The 15,173-nt window shown below is 49.2% G+C and overlaps 2 protein-coding genes across 5 annotated transcripts in view; one reads left to right on the top strand and one right to left on the bottom strand.

Annotated features, from left to right (window-relative positions):
* Positions 1-6: 6 nt before the first annotated feature.
* On the bottom strand, positions 7-14,325 carry Ppp1r10 (protein phosphatase 1 regulatory subunit 10). Of its 2 annotated transcripts, none has more exons than XM_029531624.1 (20): positions 14,304-14,325; positions 13,183-13,701; positions 7,499-7,616; positions 6,788-6,874; positions 6,534-6,669; positions 6,005-6,056; positions 4,878-4,955; positions 4,570-4,743; positions 4,285-4,390; positions 4,077-4,189; positions 3,531-3,631; positions 3,214-3,361; positions 2,982-3,140; positions 2,645-2,891; positions 2,267-2,330; positions 1,965-2,159; positions 1,685-1,760; positions 1,341-1,454; positions 660-1,211; positions 7-392 (listed from the first exon to the last, which is right to left on the bottom strand). In XM_029531624.1, the coding sequence occupies exons 3-20, from the start codon at positions 7,603-7,605 to the stop codon at positions 283-285; spliced, it is 2,619 nt and encodes an 872-aa protein (XP_029387484.1). In that variant the 5' UTR covers positions 7,606-7,616; positions 13,183-13,701; positions 14,304-14,325; the 3' UTR covers positions 7-282. The 2 variants fall into 2 exon arrangements, with proteins under 2 accessions (XP_029387484.1, XP_021073465.1); XM_021217806.2 differs by lacking the exon at positions 14,304-14,325 and adding an exon at positions 13,897-13,935.
* Mrps18b (mitochondrial ribosomal protein S18B) overlaps positions 14,274-15,173 on the top strand; it is a 6,524-nt gene continuing 5,624 nt past the window's right edge. Inside the window, exon 1 of one of the 3 annotated variants that reach the window (XM_029531627.1) lies at positions 14,274-14,614. In XM_029531627.1, the coding sequence (XP_029387487.1) occupies positions 14,543-14,614 (72 nt within the window). In that variant the 5' untranslated portion in view covers positions 14,274-14,542. The remainder of the gene's footprint in view (positions 14,615-15,173) is intronic. The other 2 variants (XM_029531626.1, XM_021217737.2) reach the window with 2 other exon arrangements.

The raw sequence follows: 15,173 nt of genomic DNA, 5'->3' as shown, positions 1-15,173 counted from the left end.
GGGTTTGGGGCACAGGGCAAATCTCCTCACAGAGTGAAGCCAGCCGTCTCAGCAGTCAAGCATCTAGAGTGTGTCCAGTCTCTCTCCTCTCCTCTCCGACTGGANGGGAATATGTACATCAATGCACACCAGGAATCAGAAACCCCCAGAAACCCAACCAGGTGGGAACTGAGGGGGCCGGCTCCTCATCAGCTGGGGAAAAGGACAGTGGGCCTCACAGAAGCCATAACCAAGTGGAAGGAGCAAGGCTGCAGTCCACAGGGGTGCGGGTAGGCAGCCGGCCTAGGGCAGTGGGGGCCCATTGACCCCTGGGTGGTAGAAGGCACAGTTGTTCTCGTAGCGGCAGTTGCCCTTCATCATGAAGTGTCGGCAGACAGGGCGGTTTGACATGTCTGTGGGAACAATGGCAGAATGGTTACAAATACCTAAGAGATCACCATCACCATCCGACCCCAGTCCAGAGCAGTGGGTCCAAGTGTTCAGAGATACACAGTATTGGGGGGCTGATGTAAAGATGGAGGTGGTAACTGCCTTCCTTGTATATAGAGAGCCTTAAGGAGATGGAGCCTCAACTTGTCCTTTGCATCTCTCCCTCTCCCCACAGATATGTTAAGGGACACTAAAATGCCCTGCTTGTGGGACCTCAGGCATGTCCTCACCTCCTCCATGACTGTGGCCTCCATCATGCCCTCGGTGGCCGCCTCCCCCATGGCCATCATGACCCCGGTGTTCATGAGGTGGTGGCCCTCGATGGTCGTGGCCTCGATGGCTAGGGACATCATGTGGCCGGTGGCCATGTGGTCCTCCGTGTCCAGGGCCCTCATGGGAACGATGTCCACTGCCCATGCTCCCTCCAGGGCCTTCATGGGATCGATGTCCACTGCCCATGTTCCCTCCAGGGCCTTCATGGGGGCGGTGCCCACCACCTCCAACCATGCCTCCTCCACCAGGACCCCCTCGGCCATTTGGGGGTCCTCCTCCGGAACGACCTCCTCTGGCTCCTCGGAATGGAGGTGGTGGCGGTGGCTCATTTCCTCCTCGACCCCCTCGGCCTCTGTGATATGGTCCAGGAGCAGGTCCTGGACCCCCACGCATTGGGCCACCTCGCATAGGGTCACCTGGGCCATCCCAGAATGGATCACCTCCCCGAGAAGGTGGTGGGGGACCTAAGAGACGTGGACCCACTGGTCCACCAGGGCCTCCATGGGGACCTGTTAGAGAAAAGGAAAAAAAAAAAATCAGTTATCTGTTATACTCTAGCACTGCCGTTTCCTAAGTTGACTCCTAGCTGTTGACAGGCTGAAATGAAGCCGTAACCCCACTCACTCCCTCTCACCTACCTGGCATGGGCCCTCCAGGACCAGGGGGGAAATGCTGCATACCCTTCGGGCCCCCAGGGCCTCCTGGTGGGAAGCCATTGGCCACAGGACCAGGACCTAGGAGCCCATGTGGCACTGTAAATGAAACAGGAGTAAACCAGTCAGGAGGTAAAGTCTACAAGTACTGGATGTGTTCCCACTAGTATACCCAAAGTAACCTCAGACCAACCTAGCAGAGCCGTGGTCTGTCCTGTTGTCCCTTCCCATGGATGCCCAGTGGCTGGCTCTGAAGATTACCCAGCACCTACACATCCCCACCCTGTCCAGACATCCTCCCCAGCCCTGGGGGCTGCTCCCAGGATTACCCAGCATCTGCTTGAGCTTGTCTGAGTAGTCTGGCTGCTTCAGCAGTTCCTCTGAAGGGTGGCTGTTTGGACTGCCCTGTGAGCAAGAGAAACCACAGGTAAGAGAGTCAGCAACAACTTAGCATGTAAATGCAAGACAGGAACTGGGATAAGCCAGGCACAGGGTGCAGGCTGTCCCTGGCCAGCCTGGGCTACAGAGTGAGCCTTTCTCACAAAATTGAAATCCAACAAGACTGAAGATAACATGGGGAGTTTCATGTGAGGAAGAATACTCACATACCATTATGGAAGTGAGGATCTCCTGAACATTGATGCCGCCTCCTCCAGGGCCCTGGGGGCTCTTCCCAGCTCCCATGCTTCCCATAAGATTGGCCAGAACTGGAGGCAGCTTGGAGCCTCCTGCTCCATCAGGTGAGCCACCAGACCCTCCAGGCTCCAGGGCCTCGACATATGGAGTCTCATCCATGGCACACTCCTAAGCAAGGACGAGTACAAATCAGGGTTGTAGAAAACAGCACAGCGGCGTCCTCCCATGAGCCCCCACCACCACTTCCCACCCACAACAGTGTGACAGCCACTCACCTCATCCAAGGGGATGAGTTTCGGGGGAATGGGTTCATATGGCTCAGGATCAGGCTCATGGGGACTGTCACAAACACCACAGGTAAAGGAGAAAGGAGAAAACAAGGGACCACAATCACATTAATTCAGTCTCCTCAAGATGGTGTTTTCTTTCTTTTTCTTTTTTTTGTTGACACAGGTTTCTCTGTCTACATTTCTAGCTGTCCTGCAACTTACTTTGTAGATCATGCTGGCTTTGAACTCACTAGAGACCCGCCTGCCTCTGCCTCCCGAGTGCTGGCATTAAAGGCATTCACCACTGTGCCTGGCTGTCCCCCTAAGCTCTCTGTGGTGCCTCCCTGATTCCCCACCGCACAGGTACCGCACACCTCTCCTCACCTCTCCTTGTTCAGGAAGAGTTCCTGAAGGATGCCCTTCTCCCGCTCAGCCTGGATGTATTTCTCCTGGCTGTTGCTTCCTGGGATGACAAGAGGTGAGGGCAGAACCAGAGGCCTGGGACACACCCAGGGCACTTTCTCCTCCATATTGTCATGGCTTAGTCGCCGAGCTGTCTCAAAAGCATGTCGGTCTGACAGTATCTCACGCTTAGCAGCCTCCCCGAAGTCCTTGATCTTGTNCACATTCACTGCAGGGGAGGCAGTAGGCAAGAGCACAGGTAAGTGAGACTGCCCCTGCTCAGTCTCCAACCCTGGCATGCAGAGAACTGGCATCTTACCTCGCTCAGTTTCATCCAGTTCAAAGTAGAAATACTCTCTCAGCTTGCCCTCCTCAGGCCAAGTGACAGTTTTCCTCTTTCTGCCCTTGCGAGTCAGCTGGCTGGGATCTCCAGGGCTCTCCACAGGCTTTGCGTCCAGAGCTCCTGGCTCCGAAGAGGCTGTAAACAAGACAAGTTTTAGCCACAGATCCAGCCATTCAGAAAAGACCTGAACCCAGGCTCAGTAAGTTACCTGCATCCATGAGCTCTGGAACTTCAACAGGGGGAACAGGGGTGCCGGGGCGGTCCGTGTCCATGGGCTCAGCAGGTGGTGCAGGCTCTGGGGAGGAAGGTTTGGCCGTGCTCGGCTCAGTGCTTGTTTTCCCTTCAAAAGGGCTGGGCTGTTATGAAAGAGAAAGTAACCAATGAGCTGAAAATACACCCAGGGAAACGGAGCTGGATCTTAAATGCCCAACAGTCCCACCTTAGCTCCCCCAGAAGGCAGTCCTTGCTGTCACCCACAATAGCTCCTAACCTCTGCACCCCATGTACCCTACCAACGAAACTCACCTTGGCAGCAGTCGGCGATAGAACCTTCTTCTTCTTCTTAATTTTGATGCCCGGGACAGGGGCTGAATTGAGAGCATCCAGAAAACCCAGGCCCTCCATAGCTACAGAATGAGAGAGTAGAATTAGAGGAACTGATGCCTCCTTCACAGTCCTATGCCTGCAGAGTCCAACCAGAAAACACAAGTGGGCCAGTGGGGTCCCTGCCTACAGTGACCAGGAAGCAGGAGACTTCACTACTCCATCTTTCTTTTGGCAGAAAGCCATGACTTTATAACAATTACAGAATTCACAATTCATTAAGCAGGCTGCTGAAACCACCACAGCGGGTCCAGCCACGAGGGAGAGCCTGATAAGCTTATCACTTGAGAGGGTACCACTTCTTGCAACTTATCTAACATGACTCTTATGGAAGGGGAGGTTCCAGAGGAACAAAAATCCTAAGATGCTAAGACATCAAAGGCAAAGCAAAAAGGTGGTTCTCAAGGGCAAGTCTTCCCCCACCCAAAAGGGCTTTCCCTGTGCAGAGCGCACTTCAGGACCACTCACGCTGTGGGGGAATGATCTTCACTTTGATTTCTTTGGTGGTATTGGGGGTTGTGTTGAGAGGCTTGTATTTCTTCTCTGCAGGTGGGGCAGCATCACCTGGAGCAGCTGTGGCACTGCAGATGCAAAGGAAGAACGGTCAAAACTCTTCCAATTCCCACTTCTTTCCAAAGGCCCTAGGCTCCTTAGAAACTTAGACCAGTGCCCATACCTCTGCCGCTTGAGGGGGATGGGCTTCAGGTTGTACTTGTCTGACACAACCACAGTGCTGGAGTTCTTCTTCACAGGCACCAAAGATGGGGTGTCCAGCTCTAGTCCTGAGGAGAAACACGTTAACTTTAACCCTTACTGTTCCTCCCCGTTGCCACCCTCTCCATGTTCGAGCCTTGAATAAGTGCCTTAGCTTCTCCTTTAGCCTTCCTTCCTTCTTAGACTCCTAGCCCGAGGCACTGACTGTGCAGGTGATGGCCCTGCAAAGCCTAGCTAACAGCCTTACCAGTAGAACGGAACTTGGCATGACTGGGTGCCGTAGTTCTAAGTGACTTGGGCTTCTCTTTCTTCTTCTCTGGGGCTTCCTCAGCCCGGGTCTCAGCCTTCACTTCAGTCAAAGGCCGCTCAGGAAGCGTGGTTCGGCTTTTCCCCTCTTCCTTCCTTTTCTTCTTATCTTTCTCTGTTATAGAAAGACAAATCAGGTAAGAGTCCCATTTGGATAACAGATCATCAGAGGTGAAGAACCAGCCTCGAGACACCCAAGGGTCTCGACACCGTCTAGGCTAGCACCTGGGTAAAGAACCCAGGACCTACCTGCAGGCTGGGTGCTGCTCTGGGAGCGGATGACAGCCATCCAGTCACTGACAAGGACTGATGCCAATTTCCGGAGCTCTGAAGGTGAAAAAGGGGAGAAAAACCATTTACTTAGCAATAATTTAGTATTTCCAGCAAAAAAATACATAAACATTAAAAAAAAGAACCTCTATCCAAGGAAGAAAGCAGTCTAGAGCCAGCTGGGAGAAAACGAGGGAGACAGTGGTAATGAGAGCGACCTCTGCGTGGGACATGTTCTTTCAGTTACTAAGGCCACTCAAAAGACGACATAAAACTGGAAAATGTCGGTATCCCAAAGAACCAAATATTGAGAATAAAACTAAAAAGGATAGAAAGCTAGAGTGTAGCTTCCACTTAATGTTTAAGTTCTTACCCAGCATGCAGAGTACACTGGTTTTGCTCCCCAGAAACAGATAAACAGCCCTAAAGGCCAGTATTATGATTTAAAGCAAAGTGGGTCCCTCGCCTGCCTTCAGGGATAGTTCTTCACAGTGAAGATCTCCCGACATGCTCACAAGCTCCCTTGACAGTAAAGGACTTGGCTGGCAATTTTCATTAAACATAGGGATAAATCTGTATTTTTATCAGAATAGTTAAGTCTTGTAGCTGGGTATCTCAGCTCATGCCTCAAATCCAGTACTCAAAAGGACTGCCAGGGATTCAAGGCCAGATCGGTTTGAGGCAAACCTGGTCTACCAAGTGAGTTCCAGGTCAGCCAGGGCCATACAAAGGGATGCCACAACAAGTAAACAAACAACAGCAAACCCCACCCACAGAAATGTTCCCTGGTAGGCAGACTCTCCTGAAAAAATAAGTTTCATTTGGAATGGAGATCACGAGTTGGGCGTGGTGGAGCACACCTCCAATTCTAGTGCTCCGGAGACAGAGGCAAGTAAGCTCTGAGTTTGAGGCCAGCCTGGTCTGCATAGGGAGTCCCAGGACAGCCAGGGCTACACAGAGTTAAGTCTGCCTCTCAGAATGACACAAAAAAAGGGAGGGAGGGAAGCAGGGATGAGCAAAAAATGAAAGGCCAGCCAGCAAAGGAGGCAGTAAGCCAGGCACGGCCGTCAGAGCGAGGCCGGTCCAGGCAGGACTCTGACACACACCTTCATCTTCACTTGACTTGCTGAGCTGCTTCACTAGTTTTGCTGTGTTGTTCTGTAAGAGAAGGAGAAAGCAGAAGGGTCAACCGAGGAATAAGCCAAGCTCACTCCGCATTAACCATCCCGCCTGTTGACTGCACGGCCATACTCCAACCTGCTCCACAACCTGCAGGTACTTCATCTTCTGAAAAAGGGTCAATCTTTATAACCCTGGGTAGCCTGCAGCTCACTATGTAGGTAAGGCAGGTCTTGAACCCACAGAAATCCACCTGCCTCTACCTCCCAAGTAGATTAATGGCATGAGCCACTGGACTTATTCCCATTATAGAGATGGGAAACTGAGGTTCAGATATATGAAAAGTCATATGCCTAATAACGGAGATAAATCCAGAGTCCTTCACTTCAAAATTTCCATTTTCTTCTGCTATTCCACCTCACAAATTCCAGATTGCCACCCATTAGGACTGAATCGAGCTTTTCTTCAGCTATGCTAGCCCAGAGAGGAAATGTGGGTAATAAAGACTAAAGATACCTGCTTGAGATGGTCTACAGTAAGTGGGAGGTGCTGCAGAGTCAGCAGAATCTGCTGTAGGAGAGGAATATTGTTGGTGGTCTTTGAATATGTTAGCCAGTTGTTCAGAAGCTTGTAGCCACCAACATCAATAAACCTGTGGCAGGTGGGAACAATATGGTAAGCCTTCCTTGGTTTCAGAACTAGCAAGTTCCCATGCCCAGAGACCAGTCTCCCATCACAGCCTCCAGTCCAGACACCTGCACTGCACTTACTTGACGAGCACTTCTGGAGCGCGGGTCTGCAGGATTATGTTCAAGTACGTGCATCGACTCACCATCTTTCGTGCCTCCTTCATTAGACTGGGAGAGGAGCACAGAGATAATCTGTTTTGAGCTTTACTAGTATTCACATCTCAGAGTCGGGGTCTTATTAGCCCAGGCTAGTCTCCCCTCCTGAGAGGTAGGATGACAGGCACGAGGGGGCACCATGCCAGCTAATCTCCTACAGCATAAGACTCTAATCTTAGGAGTCCTGGAGCCCCTGATGACATTCTTTGCTCCAGGACGTGCCACCAGATGTCATTGTGGAATGAATCTAGAGTCATATAAAAACCCAGGGGAGGATAGAAGGCAGCTGAGCCACCTGGGAGAGCAACCCTCGTGTCTCAACACACAGAAACAATTGCCTCCAGGAGGAGTCAGGGTTCACACATTTCCCTTTATAATCTAAGACTGCTTTTCTCTGGAAAACATTAAGGATCTCGGAAGGAAATGACATTTTGGGTAGGCACAACATGACCCAAAACCAAGCCAAGGATTCTGTCCTATGCTCCCTTGGTATCACCCCCATCAAGACACTCAGGATTATGGATCAAACCCCCAGCTTCCATCATGGCCAACAGTCAAGAGAGCACTGCTCTCTTGTTCCAACTGCACTGCATGAGGTCTCTACTGATAAGGAACCTAAGAAGGGCACAGACTCACCTGAAGATCTTGGAAATTCCATCCACACTCTTCACTTCTCCATCCCGAGTAAGGAAGCTATCCAGGCCCTTGAGAAGTTCTTTGGGGTCTATGGGACCTGAACCCATGATGGTGGCTTCTGAGGTAAAAGAAAAACAAAACAGAATAAATGGATGGCAAAGACAGTCAGCCCCACTAACTTATCCCTCTAATAAATCCCATCGGCACATTTAAGACTCAGTGACTAATGTATGTTCAAATGTACTATTTTCTAGAGAAGAAACACCAGATCTGTGCTCACAAAATAGCCTTGACAACTGAGTGGGGCTAATGAAGACCCCAATTTTGAGTTACACTTCAAGAGAGTCTCAAGGCTAATTAAGACCCATGCATGATGCTCACTTCTTCATACTTCTAAGAAGGTCCTGTCCCCATTTAGCTGCTGGTAATCTCATGAGGTGAGCAGCTGTAGCTTCCTAAGGTAACTAAGACAACCCTAGGTATCTGGGTAAAAATTTAACAATCAATCATCCTCTCTCCAGAAATCAATCCCCTTTATCTTGGCTGCTTAAGAGTCATAGTCACAGGTAGGAGAATAAGTCAGCTCAAGTGGTGGATGAGAAAACAGCGGGGCCCTTCCCTGGGGAGCCAAGAGAAGCTCTTGGACTGAAGAGGAGACAGGCAGGCTCTCATGGGCCCTGAATAAGGCTACTCACTGGCCAAACACCAAACAAGTGTTTATTGTTCCAAAGTTCAAGAGAAACTTGGCTTGTGGTTTCAGACGTAAAGATGCAAACCTGACCCTTTCCTGCCTTTAAGACTCGCCACTCTCCAAGACTCCCAAGAAAAGCCCCAAACTGAAACCAGAAACTAGGAACCAAAAGTAATGAAGGTGAAGACAGGGAAGTGAGAGACCATTTCAAACCAGGCTGGGACAGGAGTGAGTTAAACACTACATTCCTTCCATGTATAGGAAGCCACTTCCACAGTTGCAGAGAGAATTAGAGCTGCTATGGTTCTGACTGGGGGTTTTAAGTCATACTTCTATCAGCACTGGCTTCTGGGAAACAAAAGCACAGGTCTCCTCAGCAGCTGAGATGGTCAGGCCCAAAGGGACAGGAAAAAGGTGAGAGCCCTCTGCATCCTGCACATCACAAAAACAAGGCAGTCCCAAGGGTGAGAAAAAGTCTTAAACAAAACAAAAATCATTGCATTTCCTACAGATAAGATTCTTACAATATCTATCAGTTTGTTTTTTTCTCCCCCTCAGACAAACCAGAAAACATGTGTAAAAAAAGAACTCTTTTCCTGGCTTAGACATGTTTAGCCTGGGTAAAGAGGCTGTCAGACAAGAGTGATTCTCCAGATAAAACAAGATAAAAATTTAGAGTTTAGAACAAAAAAAGTCAGCTTTAAATGTGGACTTCCTAATAACCCAGGGCAGCAGCAAGAACAGCAAGGAGGAGGTGTTGATGAAGGAGAGTGGCAGCAGTCCCTGCTCTGGAGACTGCTGCCTGTGGGCTCAACACGGGGAGACAGGCAAGAAATGCTGAGCACTTAACAAAACTTAACTGCTGTCGCCCAATACCCTGGAACCTGAGGTCAGAGGAGAAAAACATTCAACAGTGGAAATGTTTACTAGTCAAGGGGGCAAATCCCCTCATGTGTGGCGGCCATCTGTACCCAGAGAGAGGAAATCTGTGTCCTCAGTGATCTGCAGAAGCTCCAGGTATATAACAGATATGTTAGACTGGCGAAGGGATGAATGGGCCCAAGGTAAAAATACATATATGCAAGCTAGAGTAGGTAGTTTTAAAGTCTTTTATACTCACATAAATCTAACAGAACCCCAAATAAATATGTATGCAATTTGACAAGTCTTGAATTAAACATTACTTCATCCCTCTGACACAGCAGACTGAAACCCAGAGCTAGATAAACATATTCCCTTTGTGCATCTACCTATGAATAGGCCTGACTCTATTCTCTCCGCCCCCCCATTCAATGGGCAGACAAGGAAGGGGACAGCCTTTAGAGAAACTACCACTGTACAAAGCTGAGCCATGTCTAGTGCCCTCTGCTGGAAACAGGACCTAGGCACTTTAAAAAATTCCCACTTACATAAACAATAAAAAGGCACAATAGTCAAGGAAGCTGGGGGACAAAACAGGAATGTTAAGATGCCGTTTCCCACTGTTATGTACACTGGGGAGGATGGCTGAACTTGTCTCCTCACAGTAAAATGTGAATGTTCTCAGTGCCTTTTTCAGTATTATTTACTCCTTACAAGGGACCCCAAGTCCTTACAACCTAGTTCTCCATTTTCATAGGCAAACTATAAGGTCTTCCAGTGGGAACAAAGAATCCATCATGCTTGGAGCAGGTCTGTGGTAAAGGCCCAATAATGCTGTGACCAGGGTGGGCAGGGACAGCGCTCAAATATTCCCTGTTCCTGCTCTGGAGTTGGAAGTTGAGGAAACTTTCTGTAACTGTAAAGAACTCAGGTCATGTTTTCTTTTTTTGTTTGTTTGTTTTTTGTTAACCAGCTGCTAATTTCCATGAAGGCCAGACAGACAAAAAGGAGACAAGGGGACATCTCCTGTGACGTACCTCCACCTTCTAAGTGCTGGGGAATGGTCTACACTTCTTATCAGAGACACTAAATTCCTATCCGACTTCAAAGTGAATTTGAGTTGAGGGTTACTTGGTTTTAAATGGTGGGAAAACATCAATCCTGGCTAGTTACTAAACATCTACCACTACTGCATCCTGCAAGCCAGGCTACTTAAAAAAAAAAAAAAAAAAAAAAAAGTCTTCTAACAAGAGGAAAAAGAAGCACCAGCTCTTCTTTGTTCTGCCCTGGGCTGTCTTCCCTCAGTGTCTCAAGGGCTTCCTGTAATGACAGTGAATGGACTGTCTCAGGTGGTTCACCTTGCATAGTGAGGCCCTATGCTTCCTCACCTTTATTTTGAAAATCTTTTAAACTTCTTAAAGTATTTGGCTTTCAATAAAGACACAAAAATTACATCCACCACCCTGGCCTTAGAACTCTGGCCACTCTGTAAGACTCAGGTTCTCCAAGGTTCCCAAGAAATAGAAAGCCTTGCTTTTTTCATCTCCCACCTAATCCCCCGCTCAGGAGCCCCAGTGGGTGGAATATTCAGATCCCAAGGTAGGTGTGCTGCAGAGGCACCTGGCAAACTGCTTAAAAGATAAAAAAGACGTGTGGTAAATAGACATGTGGAAGAGGCCCTCCCATTCAATCAGAAGCCCAAGCAATAATGAGAATCCACACCCAGCAGAAAATGAGCCCTGTTGTACCCAAGTCACCGTAGGACAGCAGGACAAAAGGCTTATAAACTCTGCCTAGAAACTCCACACTTCAACCCAGGACTTTAAATAAAAAATGAAAAGTATATGAAGAAACTGTCAAAGACTTGACTTTGAAAAAGCTGGGGAAAGAGATAAAGAACCAGACACCCAACACTGCCCTCGAGGGCGTGGCTCGCCAACATGCATGACTGCCCCAGCACTTAGCAGGGAGGAAAAGAGGACATTCCTTTCCTCAATGCTTTAACAGAATTTCTTTTTAGGAAGGAAGGAAAAAAGAAATTCAAAAAGGTGGCTCTTTGGGAAAAAGAAAGGTTGTGAAATGTAATACCAGAAATGTTTTGCTTACCAGAAACCGTAGCTTGACTCCCCCTGCCTCGAGTTTAAACTGCAGCCTCCTTTCCTAAAGATTCACTTCTCATCCTAGTGCCAACATACAGGAACTAAGCAACTGCAGGTGATGGCACTGAGCACAAAGAGTTTATCCCCAAACTGAGAGGTGAGAATAAGGATGGTTTACAAGAAAGTCCTACAAGTACCCACCCTCTCCCCAGACTGTTACAAAGCAACCAATGCTCAGGACGGTAAGGCCCCTTCCTGAGCGGCATGGCACACTGCAGCTTTATCAGGCCCTGTGTCTTGCCCCAGTCTCCCTAAAGCACTTGGGGTTGAGCTGTTTTTCACCCCTGTCCACAGAAGCAGGGAATAGGTCCAAGCAGTTGTGATGAGTGGAAGGTGAAATTAAGGCAATGGGCTTTTAACACAAAACCTAGAGCTACACAAGGACCAAGACAACCTCCATTCCTAGTGCTCATTAAGCTTTTACCCCTGGAAGATAGATCATAAAAGATCAAAGAAACAAAGAAAAAAAAAAGTGTTCTCCACAGCAGCAATCTGCGCAGGGAGAGAAGGCATCTGCTTGAGGGCGGAGTTTTCAGAGAGGAAGCAAGCTGATTACATCACCTTTCACGGTGGCTCCACCCCCTTGAGCAAGCGTCTAGGGAAGCCCTAAGCTGACTGGCAAAGGAGAAAAACAAAGGAGAGGGACGCCATTTTGTTATGGAGAAGATTCAAAATTTAAAAGGCCGGCCAGATCTGCCGGTAGCTTTACTTAACACTGTAAGGCACTAAGTTAAAAAAAAAAAAAAACAAAAAACAAACAGAAGCCATCCCTCCGGCCACCACCCTCAACTTGACCTATCTTAAATCAGTTTAAGAGCCTACTACTGAAAATAAAATCAATTAATATACAATTTCCTGAGGGATAAGAATCTGAATTTGCAACTAAAATTCAACTTGCTACTACCGCCGACCACCCAAATCCTCCTTACAAAAGGCAAGGGGGAGGACTTGGACCCCTCAACAAAACAGGACCGAGGGGGGAGGACAGGAGAAAAATGGGTCAAGACACAACCTGCAACGCCGCTTGCAAGACAAAAGGACAAGCATGGAAAAGTCGCCATATTTGAAGCAGGGAAGAAAAAAAATTTTTAACGACACAATCTTCTAGTAAGACAGCATTCCAATGCACTAATGGCTTTTAAAATTATACTCCTGAGTTCCACAGTTCCCAACCTTTCCACCCTTAGCTGTATCCACCACCCACTACAAAAGTATCAAGTTAAAATGTTAATCACTTTTGCCTTTAAATAACCTATGCAAGCTGAAACAATCACAAGACATTCTTTACCGCCCCAAATGTTACTGTATGTACTTGTTACTGATTTTTTCCCTAATTTTTTAAGTGTCTTGCAATCTTTATTCCTAGATTGCCACCTATTTTAACCACACAATATATCCCAAGCAATTAAGAGAGGATTTAACAGTCACTTTAAAGACATAGCCAGCTAATATTTCTCTCTGCCCATCTCCTTACCCTGCAATCTTTATGTACAGATTGCTTATTAATCTGGCAAATTGAAAGGCGTTCTGCTTGTCTCACACACAAAGAAGTGGGACTTCTGGGCCACAAGGTCCACCATCTTTTGTATGTGAGCTCATTAACCCTTTTGAAGACTGCTAACCAGAGGAAGGTAACCATTCCTCCTTATAATAGCAAAGGCTTATGCTTTGGCAGTCTGGAAATTTGCTGGATTATCAAGGGTTAACCGTCAAAATCCTCACTGGCTGGCCCTCCCTTCACCCTCTCCCTTGCCTGCTCCACAGCAGGGAAGAGGCAGGTGGTAGGGGAGAGAGAACAAAGACTGTTTAGACCCACAGGACCTTTAATGGAGATTTAAGAGACCCGATTGGTCCTTCTCCAGTACTCTACATTTGTTCTATGGTCTCATTTCTTCCTCTCATTATTTTTGGTTTCACAACGGGAAACGTTGATTTCTTGTTCAAGGCTTGGTTTTTGAAAATTCGACACTTACTATCCAATTTTTTTGCGACGTCAGCACCTCGGGCTCAGGGGGGAGGGGTAAAATTTTGGAGGAAAAAAAATAAAACAACCAACCAGGACCCAAACTCAGTTACTTGTGGGGCCTCATTGGATCAAAAAGTCTCTTTTAAAAAAAGTAAAGACCAACTCAGTTTTCATTTCCCCCCCACCCAACTCCATTTAGGGAGAGGGGGTCGTAGAAAAAAAGTCTGAGTGGATTCCAAAACGGAAATGCTGGATGAGTGAGATTGGGTGGGTTTGGGCAGGGAGGGTGGTTGATTATTTTTGAAGTTATGTGGTGACGGTCCTTCGGCCACAGATTTCAAGTCCCAAGCAGCGTGGGCTGGTGGGGTGGGCAAGATAGGTGGGGAGGGGCAGAAGACACAAGTGGTTGGGCTGGTGGCCGATTCCCCTTTCCCCCCTCTCTCAGGATCCTTTCAAGGGTTTAGATGTTGCTGAGGCTTGTTTGTTTTCCTGATGGCCGGCCTGTCTTTCTCCGAGAAAATTCAACCTGGGGTAAAAGGAACACAAAAGGAGAAAGGTGTAATCAGTACGGGTCGCCTTTACACGTTTCAAAGTTGTCGCAGGACGCAGCCGCATTAGAGAAAAATGTGGCTGCCCGGTAAATCCGAACCCACCCCGCTTCCCAGGCCAACGGCTCTCGGCAGAACGTTACCCTCCAAAGCGACGGGGCACCCAAACTTACCTCTAAACGAACCCCAGAATGGCGGCCGCCCGCTCGGGCGGAGTCTTTTATACCCGGCCACCGCCCAACGCACCCTAACGTGATGGAGAACCGCCCTCGCCGCGACACGTTGTGCGCGAGGCGGACGCTGATTGGCCAGCGGGCGAGCCGGGTCGCCCGCGGATTGGACGTCCCTCCTCCACCTTCCCGAAGCCCCCCTTCCCTCGGTTCCCCTCTTCCGTCTCCTTGCGATCACCTCTGCGCAGCGCGTGATCGCCGCGTCCGGCACCTCCCTTTCCTCTGCCTCCACCACTTCCGCCCCGGCGACCGGGTGTCGCCCTCGGTTGGCCGAGGCGACCCGACGCATGCGCACTGGGAGCACCCCGTTCCAAATCGCACTCGAAACTGCTCTCGTGTTAGACACTAACCACGGAATCTAGGATTCATCGTGACTGGTCCGGCAGGAATGCAATTTGGAAGGCCGGTTCGATTGTGACGCAGTTTAAATTCGCGTCTCGCCGTGGACCCCGCCCTTTGACGCTTCCGCCCTTAGACACGTGAGCGGCCGCCTTCCGCATTGCGGGGCGAGTCCTTGGCCCACCCTAGTGCGTGTCCCGAGCATGCGCAGCCGCTCTTCCGGCTGGCCGTACGTCGGGTGCGCGTCAAGATGGCTGCCCCCTTGCGGCACACGCTGCAAAGACTGGTTCCTACACTCTTACGAGGTTCCTATGTAGCTCAGGTAAAACGTTGGAGGGGCTTCCTCTGCCTCCCTGTGGTGTCTATACTTTCGACCTTCCATTAGGAGGCGTCAAGGGGCATGGGTCTTCCCACACGTGCACGTGTCAGCCCTGCTCCGGCCTCTGTCCCCTACGGCGCGCGGTTTCTAACTACTGAGCGTTCGGGTCAGAGCCAGGGTTACGGGCCATCGTTGTCCCCCCGACTGCCATTAGGCAGGAGAACTAGGCGGTGGGCTTGCCCCTTTGGAAATGGGCAGTTCGTAACTAGGTCGTTGGTGCCTGAAGTGGCACCCAGGACGTGGTTTTTTGTTGTTGTTTAGCAAAGGACCCTATTTTAAGAATTTCCCGCTGGGCGGTGGTGGCGCACGCCTTTAATCCCAGCACTCGGGAGGCAGAGGCAGGCGGATTTCTTAGTTCGAGGCCAGCCTGGTCTACAGAGAGAGTTCGTGGACAGCCAGGACTATACAGAGAAACCCTGTCTCGAGAAACAAAAAAAAAAAAAAAAAAGAATTTCCCCCGCTGTTCCGGAGATAGCCCAGGTTGACCTCTTAGGTACCTCCT

Source organism: Mus pahari, chromosome 18 (genome assembly GCF_900095145.1).
Source record: "Mus pahari chromosome 18, PAHARI_EIJ_v1.1, whole genome shotgun sequence".
NCBI classification, from domain to species: domain Eukaryota; kingdom Metazoa; phylum Chordata; class Mammalia; order Rodentia; family Muridae; genus Mus; species Mus pahari.
This window is presented reverse-complemented; position numbering and strand designations above follow the sequence as displayed.